This window comes from Gallinula chloropus, assembly GCF_964237585.1.
Source record: "Gallinula chloropus genome assembly, chromosome: 1".
Classification (NCBI taxonomy): Eukaryota; Metazoa; Chordata; class Aves; order Gruiformes; family Rallidae; genus Gallinula; species Gallinula chloropus.
In genome coordinates, this window is record NC_140085.1 from 25,861,849 (window position 1) to 25,879,964 (window position 18,116).

General features: G+C 46.6%; 1 protein-coding gene across 1 annotated transcript; it reads right to left on the reverse strand.

Annotated features, from left to right (window-relative positions):
• Positions 1-1,698: 1,698 nt before the first annotated feature.
• Positions 1,699-16,965, reverse strand: LOC311198217 (cystine/glutamate transporter-like; the record flags this gene model as incomplete). Its single annotated transcript, XM_084272117.1, has 12 exons — positions 1,699-2,705; positions 3,610-3,784; positions 6,204-6,353; positions 7,148-7,244; positions 8,952-9,055; positions 9,370-9,493; positions 9,672-9,716; positions 9,806-9,905; positions 12,234-12,359; positions 13,022-13,137; positions 13,842-13,968; positions 16,770-16,965. 12 exons carry the CDS (start codon positions 16,963-16,965, stop codon positions 2,641-2,643), a joined length of 1,425 nt encoding a protein of 474 aa, XP_084128243.1. The 3' UTR covers positions 1,699-2,640.
• Positions 16,966-18,116: the final 1,151 nt, after the last annotated feature.

Consider the following 18,116-nt stretch of genomic DNA (forward strand, 5'->3'; position numbering starts at 1 on the left):
CATTCTGGCTTGGTAGAAAATGCTTACATAGCTTTGCTGGGAGCAGCATTCCTGCCTCTCTGAAAACAAACAGCTCGCCACAAGCTGGAAACTTCAGCTCACTCTAAACATACCTTCTGAACATCTTTTTTCTTTTTGTTTTATTTATTTTTTATCACTTTTAACTGCAATGTCGTCCATGGAGCTGTTGAAGCTCTGATTTCTACTGTAACTATATCCATGGCACGATGTCTGTCTGCATTGCCAGTATCTGACAGGTCTTTGAGCAGACATCCTGTGTATAGCTCTGCAAGACCATTTCCCTGCAGAGTCAGCAGAGGCACTTGAGTGTGCTTTCCCTGCATATGCCAAAGGATTTATTACATGTAAAGAAACTGTTGGGGTCCAGCAGGTAGGATTGCTTATTTTGTCCCTAGGAATTTCAATCCTTGTTCCCTTCTTCTCTTCAGAGGAAACAGATGAAGAGACCTTACTTCCTACATACCTATCCACAGGCACACAGCAGCTCCCTTGCTCCTTGTCCCTGCTGCATGGGACCAGGCTGGCAGTGCCTCACGCTTCTACCTCAAGGTGTGGAAAATCCCCCAAACCGGTACCTAAGGGGGTGTATGGTGGTGGTGTGACAGGGATCACCTGGTTCTGTAAAGCAGGTTGGTTTCCCAGCCACCAACACTGGGAGCCAGCCATAGCAGGCTGCAGAAAGGTGTGTTGGGGGTTCAGCTTCAGCAGAGCCTGCCATGAGAGTGGACTGACCCACATCTGGGGGCCAGGAGACATTTCCAGATCTCACATGAAACCTCACTATCACTTTAAAGCTGGTAACGTCTCCTGTAGGTTGCGATGGTTTTCCCAGTAAGAATGGATTTCCTGTTGGACAATGTCCAGCAGTTTGTAAATTAAACTGCAGGAGAGGAGGGGTGAAATGAGCCCTGCAACCACACTGCTGCTGTCCCAGCTTAATTTAGCACAGGAAGGGAAAGCAGCCATAACAAGAATAATCATTCTCGAATGCTCTGGGGAAAAAAAAAAACCCACAACTCCTTTATTTCTAAATCTTGATGGTGAATTTTACAAGTTTTGGTAGATGACACTGGGTTTGTTAATGGTACTTTGGTTTTACTCTGAGTACATAAACGCTCGATACAAAAGATGAAAAACATTCCATGTTCTGCTCTTCCCCTCTCCAGCAGTCATTAGAGGAGTCTCAGCATACTACTTCCCATCTTTTAGGAAAAGACTAACAATTAAGGGACTGGAAATAGGTAATTGCTGTGTTATCCGGACATGAAATTGCCACATTAATAATGTAAACCAAAGTAACCTACTAACGGAAGCATTTCTTATGTCAGTAGTTCAAATGAGCATTTATGTATCGATTCAGAAAGTCATTTGAATGCAGATTTAAAGTTAAAGCTCTGATGTGAAGTCTTTCATGCCTTCTTATAGCACCAGAAGATACTCTTATTCAGGAATCTGCTCAAGTCTCATCTTGACATCCAAGTCTCATGTCAAACCAAAGGAGGATTTGTATTTCACTGGAGTTGGAACAAAACCAGAATTTTCAACTTCAGTGGTAGTAACGGGGTGAGGAGCAGGGCTGGGGAGCTGGTGGAGGGATCAGGATCTATTTCATCATATTCCTGTTGGCATTTAGCCGACTGTACAAAATGTACCTTTTGAAATAGCATTTCAGAAAAAGAAGATTCAAAATGGAAACTTTATTTCAAAGCAAAATAAACTCATTCAACTTACATAACAATCAAAGCAAAAACATTCTGACCTCACTTTTTTAGTATTTGAATTTCCAAGGGGTTTCCAATATCTTATCACTGACCCAAACCTGCACTTTCCTACCCCCCACCTCCTCCTTTCCAATTCCTCTACCTTATTTCTAATTTGCTCTCCCCACCCACTTCCCTTCATAATGCTTGTCCACAACATGGCTTAATACAATACTTCTGTTGGAAACCTGCACTTAGCTTCCACGTATTGGACTCCTACGTTTTGCAACTTGCTCCTTTCCTCTCTACTTAACAAGTTAGGAAAACAAAAAATAGTGTTTATGTACATAGCTATACACACACAGAGACACACTAATTTATTGAGGACTAGCCTAGAAACTTGGTTTTGAAGATGCTCTGCAGGAAAAGCAAGCTCATTCCAGAGAACTAGACTGTACGGCTAAAAAAGAAAAGGGCAGAAACAGATGTGACGTGCTCATCCCAACTGGGAAGCACAGGAACACTGGCAGCGAGGTTTTGGTTCAAGCTCAACCTCATTTACAGTAATTAAAAGAGTAAGAGCCTGCCCTGCTTTGGGTAGAATGGAAGTTGTCAGAAATGGAATAATCAGACTTCTAGTGGCCAGTGATGGAACACAGGGGAACGGTATGAAGATGTGGCAGGGGAGGTTTAGGTTGGATGTTAGGAAGAGGTTCTTTACTGAGAGGGTGGAACAGGCTCCCCAGGGAAGTGGTCACAGCACCAAACTTGACTGAGTTCAAGAAGATGGATGATGCACTCAGTCACATTCTCTGACTTGGCTGGTCCTGTGTGGAGCCAGGACTTGATGATCCCTTCAAGCTCAGGATATCCTATGCTTCTATGATTTCATCTTCTCCTGTGAGTTCTGATGGTTTTGTCAGTAAGTCTTGATTTCTTGTTGGACTACTTCTAGGAGTAACTGTAGTTTGTGTGTAAGATCATCTGAAGGGGGAGAAGAGGAAGAAAGATTGGTTCAGAGGAAATCTTGAGATATGAAAGAAAATCAGAGAATCATCACTGATGGCTGGAGTACTTCATGTTAGCAGATCACTGTATCTGTTTCCTGATGCATGTTTTCTTCTATTCAGTGGTTACTGATACACATCAGTCTAACATGAAGTCAAAAGACAGACTCATAACTGGAGTTATAAGTTAAATTCCAAACTGGGCTCTTGTTTCTGAGCAACTCATTGTGTCACCAAGGCTATGCCCAAAGGAAATATGTGCTAGACATTGCATGGAGTGGAGATTTATTTCATTTACACACCCATGTTTGTGTCCAAAAACCATGCTAGCCTCTTCACCAAACAGATAGCCCTCAGGTAGCACTGCCATCTCCTACCAGTGCTCTCCCCAACTTTCCAGCAAGTATGTTTGTGCAGGGGGTTACAGTGTCTGCCCAGTAGTCTGTCCATCCTAACATTTGATCTTGTCTCTGTGTCAGACAAATTTGACCAAGAGCTGGTGATCCCAAAGACATGATAATGCTTAGCAGAAATCAGGGTTGGGGGTTGAAAGTGTCCCTCTCTGTTCCTTCTGTTAGTAGACCTCAGCCCTGTCTTTTTTAAAGCAAAGCATCAAGCTGTCCTATCAACATATTCCCAAGCCAGGCAGACACAGCCCGTGCCAGGCTGCCAGCCACCTGCAGCACAGCCTACCCCTCATCTCTTCAGCTGCAGAGGCTGTGTCTTGGGAAAGCCATCGAAGGGGTGGAAGGGGACATGGTTTAGGTTTCACAAGGTCTGCTGGTCATGGAACAATGTGTTAAGAGATAAGTCTTGGAAACAAACCAACAGCCCCATCCCTGAGCATATTCAGATCCACAGTACTGAAACTCAATACTTACAAAATGGGCTACGGCAACGACTTGACATTTGCCTATGGATTATGAGGTAGTAGACTGGAAAACCACTTAAAACCATGATGCATCCAAAGCTGATGTTCACAGGGTCTGAGTAGAAAGACATTGCCACGGTGAAGAGGCAGATGATGGTAAAAGAGACAGGAACAAACAGAGGAACCTGGAAGGAAGAGCACAGAGGACAGTCAGGCAAAACTGTTGGCTGTAGCACATCAATTTCCATATGTGCCACCACACGCTGTATTGACTTCTCCATCTTAAAGAACATGAGAAGAAAATCACACAGCTATCCTGCACACTGTTTCTGTACAATCCAGGAGTAGGAAGCACAGAACAAAAATTGACTTGTACCACCTTTGGAACCCAGAGCTCCCCGTGAGGCACACGCCCGCTACATTTGTGTGCATCAAAACATAAACTTTGCTTGCAGCAGGAAGCCAAGCAGGGGGAGAAGTCACCTGTACCCCACTGCTCACTGAATGCACTGCTTCTGTGCATGCACACACACATGTACCTAACTTGCCACCTGTGGCAACTGCTGGTGGAAAATCTGAAGCCAAGAGTAGAAGCAGCACTTTGAGTCAAAGTGTACTTTCATTATAAGACTCATGACTCATTTTGACCTGCCTCTGGCTTGCTTGAGACTTATAGTGGCCAAAACAGGATAAACAAGATTCCCTAACTCCACAGCACCTGCAGCAAAGAACATGAGCATCATGACCAAAGATGCAATCAGCACTTCAACGTTACCCCATTGGCTGAGCAATTAATCTGGGTTATCTGGAGGTAAATTCCAGTTCCACTTTGAAGGAATTGTATGTAAATTGGAAGTGAATTGGAAGACTACAATAAAAAAACCCTGAAATATTTCCTCAGTCTTTGGACCCAACCTCAGCTAAGTTAATCCTTGCCAGGGGTGACAGAACGAAGGAGCTGCTGGTCTCACCTAGGGTGACAATTTCTTTTTTGGTAACAGAGATCCTATTTTGGATGCTGACCATGCTGAGCTGGAAGAGATCAGTTGCTCTAGTGACCACAGCCATCCAGCCACCAAACCTCTGTGCTCTTGCTGTCTTTCCATCCTGAACATCCCTGACAGCTTCACTTCCATGCATGGCACTCATGCCACACGTCTGCTTGAGAGGTGGTGTGTGAGAGGACCTTCTTCCTCCTCTTATGGGTGTATTCCTTACCATTTTTAACTCAAAATGCTATCGATTAGATGTATCAGCAGACCCGCAAGTATTTTATGACTTGCTCTCCGTAAGGTAGTGGCAGAAGATGACGTCTCTCTGGCCACTAGAGCGCAGCACATGTCCACACCACCTGCGCGCAGCCCCTACCTCGTCCAGATAACCGGGCTGCGGGTTTCAAGTGATTATAAAAAGTCAGAGAGTGTGTGTGTGTGTTCGTGTCCGTCTGTCCCTTAGGAACCCTTAATCTCTGTCTGAAACAAAACGAGGCAAAATCTCACCACCTGAAAACATCACCCATGCCGTCCACTAATGAACTTCCCTGACAAGTTTGGTCCAAAAAATAAAAGAGGAACTTATTTTAAATCTGGGTCTGGGTGAGTACACAAGGGCCACCAGCCAGCAAACCAGGCAGCTTCTCTGCTGAGCACGCCGTCTCCAGCAAAGACACAGAAGAAAAATTCCCCCAAACCTGGTATCAGGCCTCATGGCAGGGAGGAGCCTTGGAGCCTCAGGAAGCATTTCTGTCCCCTGAGCTTCTTGCTGATCAGCTGCCCAGTGCCTGTGGCCTCAGAGGTCTCCTTCTCCTCCCCAGGACCTGGCTGGAGGCACAGTGCAGGCATGTCCAGAGACGGGAACAAACTGTGTGTGTCTCGAGCACTGACCCAGCCAGACCCCTTCTGCACGTTGTCTGCAGTGGGAAAGGTGCCCCAAGAGCAAGAAAGCTGCTCCAGTGCCAAGTCCAACCTCCCAGCACCCAGCAGTGTAGGAAAAGCCACTGGAGGGGTCGAGCTGGCGGCTAGGGAAAGGCACAAGAGGACATGGTGTCCTATGCTTTGCAGTATACACGCTAACACACACACTGTGCACGTTCTTAGGCCCTGCAGCAGCAATAGTTGTGCATGAGCTGCTTTACACCACACACTATTTTCATGCCTTCAGTCAGGTTTGCTCCCAGGATCCCTCCAGCCACGCTCTTTTCTCCCAAGCCTGACACCCTCCAGCTCCTCAGCTAGAGCTGGGCCTTACCTACAGCTGAAATAACCACCAGGCAAGAGTTCCTCCTCCTCACAGCCCCCGGGTTGCACATGTGGGAACTGCCTTCTGCACACCTCCCAGTTCCCAGCCCCCTGGAGCAGGCTGCCATCTTACACGTGTGACTGGTGACACCATGTGGGACCATGTTTACAGGATTTACCACATCTGCCTGGCTGGGCACATCAGACAGTTTTGGGAGCTCTCCACACGCCTTACTGAGCAATAGGGGTGGAAACCCCTCAGAGCCTAAAGGCACCCGAGGCCACATAATGCTCTAATTATTTGCTAATAAGAGAGAGAAAGGACAAGCCTGCACGTTCCTGGCTGTTAGATACATGCCACAGTTACCTTGAACGGGCTGTGAAGCTCTGGGTGTCGGTGGCGATGGACAATGAGCCCGAGGGTGGCTAATCCTATGAAGAGCCATCGGGAAAAGCTGAAGAAGTTCAGTAGATGGTAGATATCTCCAATACACACCATGGCAGTAACCAAAGGGAACTGAGCATTGGGAAGATAAAAATGCAGTCATGAAAACCTTACTGCAGTCCTCAGACTAGAAAGGGTAAGCGTGGATCACCTCCTCCAGCCCCCCCGCAATCACTGGCAGCACTTCACAGCCCCCCAACACTTTGGAGGTCAGAGAACTCTACAAAACAGTGCCACAGACTGAAGGCAAAAGGCCTTAGCACACTGTTATGATGTGTTACAGAAAGGATCAGTCCTTTCAAGATTAACAGCATCTTTGATGCTTTATGTCCTAGGCAGAGCAATTAAAACATGCATGATCCAAAAGACTACACTGCCAGTATAAAGGCTACCTACAAAATACCCACTAAGGTTTTAGCAGGTCAGCCAAGCTGCAAGAGGTACTGCAGCACATTTAGGATGGCATTAAACCATTGCTGAAAAAAACCCCAAACCAAAACCAAAAGCATATCTAGAAATGCTCATTCCCTGCATTTCCACCACACCTGGGAACTTCAGTTTTCCAAATAGCCAAAGCCTGGCAGAAATGTCTTCATGGGACAATACCAAGCAGCAGCTGTGGTAGATGGTAGGGACACTGCTTTTTAAAAAGTTGTCAAGGCTGTAAATCAGGGACTTTGAGGAAGTAGGTTTGGATACCACAGCTGGCACAAGGGGTCTTAATACTTTGCAGCCATTTCCAGTGTTACACATTCTTAAGCTGACTTAGCATCTCAACACCCTTTAAACCTCCTCAGCTTCTCCAGGCTTTGCAAGAAACTCAAGACTGCAAGAACAGGGTATGTCACACAGCCCAATCTCCTTACCATTAACATGACAGCAGGAAGGGGCGTATGCCTTCGAATGTGGATCATGGAGAAGAGAGGAGGCCACTGTCCTTCTCTGGAAGCCACAAACAGAGTTCTAGGAAAAGACAGAGCCCTGTGTGTTAGCATCCCACATCCAGACTAGAAAGGAGAAGATCAGTAGCTGGACCAACCTGAGGCCAGAAAGCACGGCCCCCCTCAGCACAGGCCTCTTTTCAAGGCGACAGTTCTGCCTTTAGCCACAATTTTGGGGCATTTGGAAGAAAAACTCAATGTTGAATTCCCACAGCTCTCCTAGGACCAATGAATTCAGCCCACCAGCAGGACCACTGACAGCATCCCCTTGGGTGGCCCATTAGCAGAAACCTTTCAGCAAGTCCAAAGTGACCACGAATGAGTTCAGGCTGGAAACAAAAGCGAGTAAAGTCTCTTGCCATCAGAGAAAGGGTTAATCTTTCCAGTAGGAAGTGGAGGGGTCATGAAATTCAACTCTTTGTGAAAAAGACTGCCAGTCTTGGGGGGGAGGGGGGGCAGTGTGTGTGTGTGTGTATATATATATAATAATAGAGGATTTTCAATCCTCTGGCCAGCTGTTGGAAAACGTAGTTTGGCAGGGTGCCGAGAGGCCAGCTACACACAAGAGCAGCTACAAAAGGACAGCAGAGAGCCCCTTGCCTCCATCCCTTCTTCTACTCATGAAAGGGCAATTAGGGAGAAGGCATTGCATCCAATTTTATAAAATTAATATCCACAAACAAACCATGCCAGAGCATCAGCTGGGCTGGAGCAGGGCCCAAAGCAGCTGGGGCATGACTGTAAAACTGGTTTTATTGCTGTCTCTGTGGTTTTGCAGGGGTGTGGCTGGCCAGGAGCCAGGGAGGCCCCATCGCTGTTTATATTCTGCAGTGATTATGTTACTGGTGCCAGTATGGGGGAGAGAAAGGTGATAGGGACACACAGATCCTCTGTGCTGTCCAGGGACTTCTCATCCTCAAAGAAAATCACTATCTAGAGGAGCTAAGGGGGAGGATTCTCCGCACTTGTGTTTAATACGGGACTTCAGGGTCATGGATCAAATATCTCATTAGCTTTTGGGCTATGAAACTTCCCTTTCATATCAACTGATTTTTCCTTTTGCAATCAAAGCTGTGAAACAGAACTGGCTCCAGAGAGTTTTCAGCTCCTTGGGACCAGCACAACGTGCTTCTCCATGAGCTCTGCCCTGCTCTCCAATTTCAAAGTTCCCATAAGGACATGCAGTGTAGTAGCCAGTGAAGCTGGCAAGATAATTTTTCCATGGAACAAAGCTTTTCTTATTGCTACAAGACATGTTGAGCCTCAACTACTGCTTTAGAAATAGCCTGTCCCCAATAACATTTCATTGACCTCAAAGCAAAGACCTCAAGGGAGAGTTTGCCTTTGGCCAGATGTCCTGCAGCAAAGCAGCTGGGTGAACCCAGCAAAAGAAGACTTGGTCTGGCTGAGCAGCTGCCAACGTCAACAAAGTCTCTAGTTCACCAGAAATATTGACATTTCACTTTAAACTGGGGGTTTAAATTGAAGGGTGCAGGAGAAGATAGAAATTTTTGTTTGTGGCCAGCCCAAAGTCTGGACCTGGCCAGAAATAGGGTAGACTCTTAGCCAACAGGGATCATCCTGTAGTTGACATCCCTGGAGTCAAAGGCCTTCTTTTTCCCACAAGAGTGGCTAAAATGCCATCATGTGGGTGGGCAGTTGCACAGGTTGTTGGTGCTTCCCTCCAATTCAGTAAGCCAAAAGAGTAATAAATTCTTAAGGATGTGACCTTGAAAACGTGAAGATTCCTCCATTCATGGTTCCAAAGCAGGACAATGCCACAAGGACAGGCACCACAGAGATCAGGCTTTTGAAGGCTCGCTGCACAAAGCTCTAGAGGAAGAGCAAGTGTGACTTTAGGATCATGAAGTAATCTCTAAACAACTTCAAATCCAAAAGAAAGAGAACTTCCTCCATCGAAGGAGTAAAATGTAACTCATAAATCTTGCCTTTTCTGCTGTCATCTGCAGGTTATTTTTCATTATTTTTTGGCAAGATTAGAAGTTACCATTGCCCAATAATCCAGAGAGATTAGAAAGAATAAAGCATTTCATATAAAAGTTATCTCTGAAACACTTGCCATGACAACTCCCTTCAGCATAAGCTGACCACACTGAAGAAAGATAACGGTAGGAGTGGCAACTCACCACAGCCACAGCAGGAGAAGCCAGAACATCTTGTGTTCCCAGGACAGTGTAATAGGAGACATTGGTGAGCATGTACCCCACAATTACCGTGATCACAGACACGATGACAGCCAGGGGGATATTTCTACAAGAGAGAAAGAGAGACACATGAAGAACTAGCTGTTATCCCTTGTTATGCACAGTAGTATTGCAGATGGCATGGGTTAGGTGAACCCACAAATTTATCTGCTCCAGTACCACATTTGGGGAAGCTATAGTACCCCAGAGGCTGGTAACCCAAGACAACTTCTTCCCATCCTTACCGTTCAGGTCTGACCAACTCTTCACGCACAAAGCTGGTCTGAAACCTGCATAGTGGGAAGAGACAGCGATGAAGTTTGAGCCACCTCTCAAACACCGGTCTGCTGCCCATGAAGCACCCTCCCATCACACCTACCAGCCTGAATATGCAAACATGCCTGCATAAAAAGCCAGGGGCAGCTTATCCAAAACCAGTGACTGTCTGTCAAAAGCATCCTGGAAGTTTTCAGTGTGGCCTGCAAAAGATATGAACAATAGACATGGAGCAGGGGAACGTCAGAGGTGGGCTTCCTTACCACTGGTACAACACCTTGTACCTCTTGCCCAGACCTGGGAAGAGTGTTTGAGACTTCCTTAGAGCCAGGTGTACAGATTTGTTTCAGTGATTTAACTTGAAGTGCTGTGCTGATGTGTTTACTTCACAGTGACAGAACAAATCCAGCCCACATCCAGCTACATCCAGACATTTCAGGAAGGGCAACGGTGACGGCTGGCTCTGTTTCAGACAGAGCTTGCTGTGGGAATGGGAGGTCATGGAGATGAGAGGAACCAAGTTGTCCTATCCTTTCTTTCTGCCCAAAATGAATCTGCCAGATTGACTCCCCTCCCCCCCTGCCAGCCCCCTGAGCAGCTGGACACACACTCCTCTTTGATGTGATGCAGTCAGTGAGGCAGCTAATTCAGCTCTCGCTGTGCTCCCTCCTGATCCTGCTGCTGGAGCGCTGACCCCAGCCCCATGCTGGTCGGAGCATGGGAACTGGGGTAGAGGAGGGAGTGGGGACCGCCAGCCCAGCCCCTCACTCCCAGCACACTCCCTGGCTGCTGCCCCTGCCAGCCACTGGGGTGGCTCAGATAAAGAGCTTGTTTTACCAGCTCCTCTGATTTTCCTGAAATTTCCCTGCTTGAAATAACAAAAACAAACAAACAAACAAAAAAAGGACTTTGAATATAAACCATATTTTATGAAATTCAAAAAAACCCCTCCAAAACCTAGGGAAGTGAGAGAAAACACCCAACGGCCTCTCATTCAAATTGAGACCAATAAAAAACGCGGTCAAAAGGAGATGTATTTCCAATATTTTCAAATCTGGGTGGCCCAAAGTTTGGATTCCATGTCTGCCTGTCTGCAGTTCTTTGCATCAAGGACTTCAAAAGCAAAAGGTGCAGAGCTCTCCTAGATGAAATGGCTCAGAGCATGTGGAGAAACTCAGGCCGCTTCTGTGAAGATGTCTCTGCAAGGGGCTCTGTGGTGAGATTTGGGCATTTGAGTTTGAAACACTGGCCCAGCAAGTCTCTAAAACATACCTGAGCCAAAGGGAAGGTAACAGAAGAGGAAAAGAAGAGCATAGCCAAAAAGGTAGAACAAGGCAGCAGAATCAGGCAAAATCATTTCAAAGCAAAAAACTGATTTTTAAGTATGAAAAACAGCAAGTCAAAAAGAAAATAGATTTGAAGAACACTAAACCAGAAAACATGGGAGTGGGCCTACCATCAGGGTAGTCTTTTAATGTTCTAAAATGATTGCTGATAAGTGATGGCACATAAAAAGGATTTATTGCCTGCAATACATTAATGAGTGATTTGCAGTCCCCTGTGAGTCACATTAAATACAACCTGTCATATCGGGGGTCTCTCGGTGAATTCTCCCTCCAGATGTCACCAGCACTTACCCTCCTTGACAGAGGCAGGGTGCCAGGGCTCCAGATTGTCATTTGAAGGCATTCCTAACAATAATGGCTCAGGATTTCTAGCTGCAGGGTAGTCCTTCAGTTCAGAAGTGCTGCCAGCCTGAGGGGATTTTTGCATGTTCAAAGGAGCCAGCTCCAGACATCAAAGAGAAACACCAAGGTGGAGACTACTGCCTGTGTTGTTTCCTCTGCACAGGAAGGTAACAGAGTGAAGAGGGAACAGGCTCCATCTCTTGAGTGGGAATGCCTTGAGCTTTTCCATGAACTGTGGCTTGGGTTAAAGCCAGTACTCTTGTTTCATTCCAAGAAGAAATTACTGGTGGGTTTTTTTCCCCAACCTGGATGTGCAATCCTGCACGAGTCTGAGTCCATTGTAAGTTAACTAAGTTACTGCCCGTGACAATTAGGAGGTTAAAAACTGTTAGCTTAAGCCACAGGAAGGTTAGAGACACAGTTACCAGATTTCAGCTGAGGGCTGGTAACTCATTACACAGCCATGGCTGGCTCACATCACCATGGGATGCTGTCACACATCCCCAGTGTCTACCAAATTTGTGCTGCTTTGGAAGGATTTCAAGCCGTGCTGGAAACAGGTGAGTCCGACACCTGCAGAGGAAGGTCCCTGCATGATGCTGGGTAGGCTCACACAAGGCTCTCCCAGCCTTGGAGCACAGCTGAGCTGGGTGAACCAGTGCAATGATGCATCTTAGTGCCAACTGCCACGGTCTCAGCTCCCAGCTGGTTCACATCCAGCACATGGGCAGAGAAAGCTCCTGCCAGCTGAAGGAGTGCTACACTCCTTGCTAGTGACTGACAAAAGCTGTGACAGGCAGGCATGTCAAGCACCCTCCCTGGGTCAGGCAGCGGCACACCTACCCTGGGCCAGCAGCATCATCCCCGGCACGATGATGAGTGCGAGAGCCAGGAGTTTGACAACGGAGAGAGCTGTCTGCAGCCGGGCACTCCAGGTGACGCTCCAGGAATTGAGGGTCAGGACCATGTCTGGAGAGGAGACCACAACGTTACAACTGTAACCCATGTTCAACACCCACAGGAGAAAACAGCAGCAGCACTCCCTGCCCTAGGAATGCCGGGCAGAAGGCTGCATCTTTACAGAGAGGATGCTGGAGGTGAGAGATGCGGGAAGACATTACAGGTGTGGCCCAGCGTACAGCACTGGGAGGGGGAGCTGAGCTACACTCCTAAGAGCAACCAGGAGCTTGGTTCCTGTTGGGGGATCCACCCCTGCCTGGGGGGAACATGTGAGTTTGCAGGGAAGTATGTCTCAGTACCCCCCTTCACAACGGTCCCAGTGCCAGCACACACCAGCCCAGGATATCTTCACAGGCTGGGTGCACCAGGTGAAGACCCCAAAACTTGACCTGTAAACCGGGTGGGTGGTATTTGCACAATTGTACGTGAACAGTTTCTACGCCCGGATTTGGCACAATCCCCTGCCCTGGGGCTCCAGCTGGTCAACAGAGAGGCCTGTTCCCCTTCTTGGAGAATACAGTGGCCCAAACCAGTGCCTTGGATCAGGAAGTTTTGAGTGTCCAAGAGGGTCCCAATCCCACAGTTACCCCAAAATGTAACACCCTGCAGGCACCCCTGGTTTGAGGCAGAGAGGCCCCAAGATTGTCAGTGCCATGAAAGTTGGTACTTACAGTACCCCAGGAGAGACACGAGCTTCACAGCAGGGAGAGGGGCTGCGCAGGGGGCAAAAAAGGGCTCCAGCATGTAGCGTCCAAACGCCAGTGACACTACAGCGCTGTTGGCAGGCCTGGGAAGGGAGGAACCAAGCACAAGCTGTAGTGTGCAGATAGCCAAAAGCTGTCACGATGAAAAACTGCACAATACTCAGGGTGGGAAAGTTTCCCAACCCAGCTTAATCCTGTTCTCCCAAGCCAATGGTGCCTTCCCATAGGGTCTTTTTCATAGGTTACAATCACATGCTGCAGGAAGATTTATTCCCAACTTGAAAGCTGAAGTTGAGATCAATCACACGGAGCAACATGGTGTGGTTCATATGTCTTGCTTCATCTCAGCTTACATGGAGGACACAGGTTATTGGGAGGGGATGACTTTCCTTTTAAAGTTAAAAAAGAAGAAATGTAGAGTATTTAACTCAGTGCTAAACCACAAAGTTGTTTCCACAGGAGAATCAGAAGTTTCACAATGAAAACAGAAGATTTCAAATAAATCTGATACCTATTGTCAGTCTCTGAAAAATACCACAGCTCTTAGAGAATACCAGCTGCCAGGGAAGGAGAGGCATGTTCTTCAACTACAGATTGCATTGAACACAGGTAACTATTTCCTCACCACGCCTCCTTCCTTTTATCACTGAAAATCTTTAAGAAATGTTCAGATTGTTTCTACCGTTTCCTTTAAAAACCACTTTAGACTGTTGTTACCAGGCACTGTAACTTTTGTTTTCTTAAATCACAGCACTGAGCAAAAGAAAAACACACACAGTTCTCTCACCTGATAGCAAAAAACTCTGCCCACAGAAATAAGAAACTTGGCAGAGGGCCGAGTGTCTCCAAAATGTAGATATAATGTCCTCCAGACTTGGTGATTCTTGTCCCAAGCTCTGCATAACACAAGGCACCTGGAAAAGTTCAGGTAGAAATGACCTGATTAAATCATACCATGGATTTTCTCTTTTTCTGGACAACTCTTCAGGGATTCAATGAATCTGTTTAAAATATGTAGCAAATCAGAGGAAGAAAAAGGGGTTTAGCAGGACCGCTCTTCTCCCTATTATTGTGTGCTAAAGTGTTTTTAAAGTTCGCTTTTCAGCCAGAATGAAAGAAATTCACTGGTGAACAGTACGAATCCTCCACAAAAGTTACATGAAAAGGTGTTTGAAAGAAACGTTGTGTGAAACTACAAGAAGTTTCCTGGAAACTGCCCTGGAGGTTTGGGTTCTCTGGCTTCTCCTTGCAGGTAGACCAGCATAAAACTGGTTGCAAAGCACTCACAGCAGTTTAGCTGACAGGTGGCGGCTGAACTGATCATTTCAATCACAGTTTTGATCACAGACCCACATTCCTGTGTCCTTATCTTGCATCTTCACATATTCCTTCATTGGAAAATACTGGACAGAGGTCCTGGAAGAGCATCTTCTCTCAAAAGTAAGATGTGCCACCAGAGGAAACCACATCCCTGGTGGTGCAGAGGAAGGGAAACATCCACATAAGAGGCTTGGTCATCTGTTCTCATGTGTTCACCTACAAGTGCAGCAAGAAACCTGGGGACTGCCGGCTCTCGCAAGCACCTCTGCACCTTGATGCCCCTGCACTAGGGCATAAGAAACATTGGGAGAGGTGTGTTAGAAAAGGCAGCTTAAAATTCAGTGGACAGAAACATTTATGCCTCTGCCTGCACCAGGAAAATCCCATCTGTGCTTTCTCCATAGAGCAGTTCATCACACCATTTGAACATGTTGAAGTATGAATCTGAAGCCCTGCATACAGCGGATACACTCACTAGGTCAAACATCCCTTGTTCCCAGAAGGAAACCATAGAACACTTTGCTTCCTCGAGCACAACTCTCCTTGCAATGGGGCTGAGCACCGTTGGGATGTGACACTGTGGGTAAGATCATCTCTAGCCATGCTATCTACTTCTTCACCCAGCTCAGGCAGCTGTGGAGGCAGAGCACAGAGGAACCTGGTGGTGCTACATGGTGCCTCCAGGTCCCATGGCAGTTGTGCCACATGCAAGTCATGCCAATGACAAGGACCTCAATGTTTTCCTGCTTCTCTGTTGGCAAATTTGCATGGAATCCCTATTTAAAGTCTTGGAGACAGGCAGAAACTTCCTCTCATTTTTCCTGTGGGATGCTGTATATGCTTCGTGTGCATGTAGGTGCTTTGCTGAACTTAAGCTATGGGACTCATATAAATGCCATGCTTGAAAGAAAAAGCTTAAAAGACAGCAGGCCTTTTGAATGTTAAAAAAAAAAAAAGTCAGAAAAAAAAGATCTGATGCAAAAAAGCATCAGAGAAGTGATCAGGGGAGGCCATCAAGCTGCTAAAAAGGATGAACAAACCAACAAATTTGGGTACCAAACACAATAGCTTGATAAAGAGGCTCCCAAGGCCCTTCCAGAAGAAGCTATCAAAGGATGCAGCAGAAAGAAGAAACCTTTCCAAGAGCAGAGCGTGGGCTATGTGACCAGCACATACATCATCCTTTATTGCTCTGCTCAGCTGAAAGAAACACCGTGCTCATACTACGTGTTAAGATCTTTCTTTAAGCAAAAGCGTATCGTTCCCCAGACAGGCAGGCACAGGCTGCATCCCACACGTGCAGCCAAGGAGACCTGTGCTTCACAGTGTAGTCTGCAGCAGGCAATGCCAGTGTGCACACATTAAAAGCAAAACCACAGTTGTTGCCGTATCCACGATTAAATGTCCCAATTTCTAAGCTCGGATGCACACAACACAGTGCCAAGGTGGTGCTTTTCCACATGGAGGATTTCTCCAGGTTACTACAGGTTTTTTTCTCTAGGTTACTACAGAACAAGCTTAAAGTCACCCACTGAAATAAACACCAAATTTCTCTGAAGAATTGAGAAGTCCAGTGATCTTGCAGTTCTGGTAACGGCACCTTCAGAGCACTTCTGAGGTGGGGCTTTTATACAGTTAATATAACTAAAAGTTATACGATTTATTCACAGTAACTTTAAGAGCTCAGTTATTTCAGAATTAGAATAAAACTGTTGTCAAGAAGTCAAGCCTCCATGAGAAATGACAGGTACTAAATGCTAGAAACTGAGCCGAGAGTAGCACACAGAAAGCAGGGCTGAACTGATCTGCTCCGTCTCTTTGCTCTGAGGCAGCATCAGACATACCCAAACAGTTTCTGACAGACACCCAGACACCCACTCCCGGCTGGTGGGTGCTGTGCAGCTCCCCAGGCAGTCTGCTCTAGTGCTGCTCTCTCCTCACTGGCAGAGAGGGGATCCCTTACAGCGCATTGAGACTGACACTTCTTGCCCTTTTCACAGTGTCCACAAAAAGTATTGCATCGCCCTTGACCTCACAAGTGTCTGTCAGATGCCTGTGTCTCTTTTCCACCTTACAGACTGAATCCCTTCATTTTTGCCCAGCTCTCCTGGCAGAGACTACTATGCTATCTCCATCTGCAGTCATCGTTACTCCTCTTCCCTGGACTCACATGAAATTTTCTCAGCCACCACAGGGCAATAATTTGAACTAAAGACCCCTGGTGACTCCCCTCCGCCCCCCGCCCCATCAGGCTTGCTAAACCTTTGTTTCTGTTACAGTAGGAACAGGGAAATTTTGGTCTATTCTGCTCCCAACATTTTATACACAGAAGTGTGCTGGTTCCTCTCCCCTCCTAGTGCTTGAGCGAAGGCTGACAAAGCTCACCACCACTCACCAAACATCGAGAGGACCCCGCAGGCAAACCAGACAACCAGGGAGAAACCCACGCTGCCAGAGTTCTTCAGTACTCCTTTTGGGGAAATAAAGATGCCACTGCCAACCATGCTGCCGATGAGGAGTGAGAAAGCCCTCAGCAAAGTTATCTTTTTCCTCAGAAAGATGGCCTCCTCCTTTTTCTTTTCTTTCCCCATGGCTCCTTTTCTAACCTCAGGAGAAGCTCATGCATTCAGCAGCTATTGTCTCCCAAATGTCCTCCAGGCTCACCTGTAAGATAAGGAAAGAGTTTGGGATTCAGGGTCTGTCTTTTCTGGACATAATTTTTTTGCAGAAGTCTTTCAAGATTATTTGAATCTGTTCTCAGCTGCTGGATGGACCGACCGAACCACAGGTACAAATAACTCAGCATCATCTCTCACATCAGTACCACTCCTCAGAGGGACTGTTATCATTTTCTGCCTCTTCTGCCAAGTAGCACAGAGCATTACAAGTCACATGCCACACTTGAGGATATCCTTTCCAAATGCAGCTTTGATGCCCAGACTGGCACTGGGCAGGTTAGGGTTAATTCAATGGGTCATAATTTGGGGGAACGTTGATTATCGACATGCTGGCAGAAAGCTTGTTTCCAGTTGCAATCTGCAAGACCTTAGGGATCTCTGAGGGTAAAAGAAATTAATTAAAGGGTTTGGAGGATGGTTTTGTTTGTTGGTTGGTTTGGGATTTTTTTTGAGGAGCAAAGATTTCTGTTAATTGGTGCAAACAGATGATTTAAGCTTTTCTAACTTCTCATCTATACTTGCTGAGTGAACAAACTCTGATTTTCTCACTGGGGCTTCATCAATGTTTCTTAACACTCTGGAAAGCCTTTTTACTGTCAGAGTATGGAAGAGTCAGGAATTAGTCCTGCTTACAATTGCAAGGCAGGACATTCTCATTAATAACCAGTCATGTCATTGCTTCTATTAATATAAAAATGTTCTTGGTAATAACAGCAGGAGTGAAGTTTTTCCTAGAAAAGAAGGAACTTCAGACACTTCAGGGGTCACACAAGTTGATCTATATCCAGTCCTCTCGCTCTGCAGTAACCTCCTATTTCACTGGTGTGTCTCTCCAGCCTCTCGGTCCTAGGCTGGCACCTTCCCACAAAACTCACCCTCTGCTTAGGTAGGTAAGATGAACTCACATCAGCTACTACAGTCCATTTTGCTGCAGCAAACCCATTTGTAGTTCTTCTGACAGCAAAGTAGACATCTTGCACTGCTAATTAACCCTGGCAAAGCAGACAAGACAGGTCCGGAGTCATTTGGCCCCCGTACGTCCTCCTGCCAGGCATGTCCTCCCA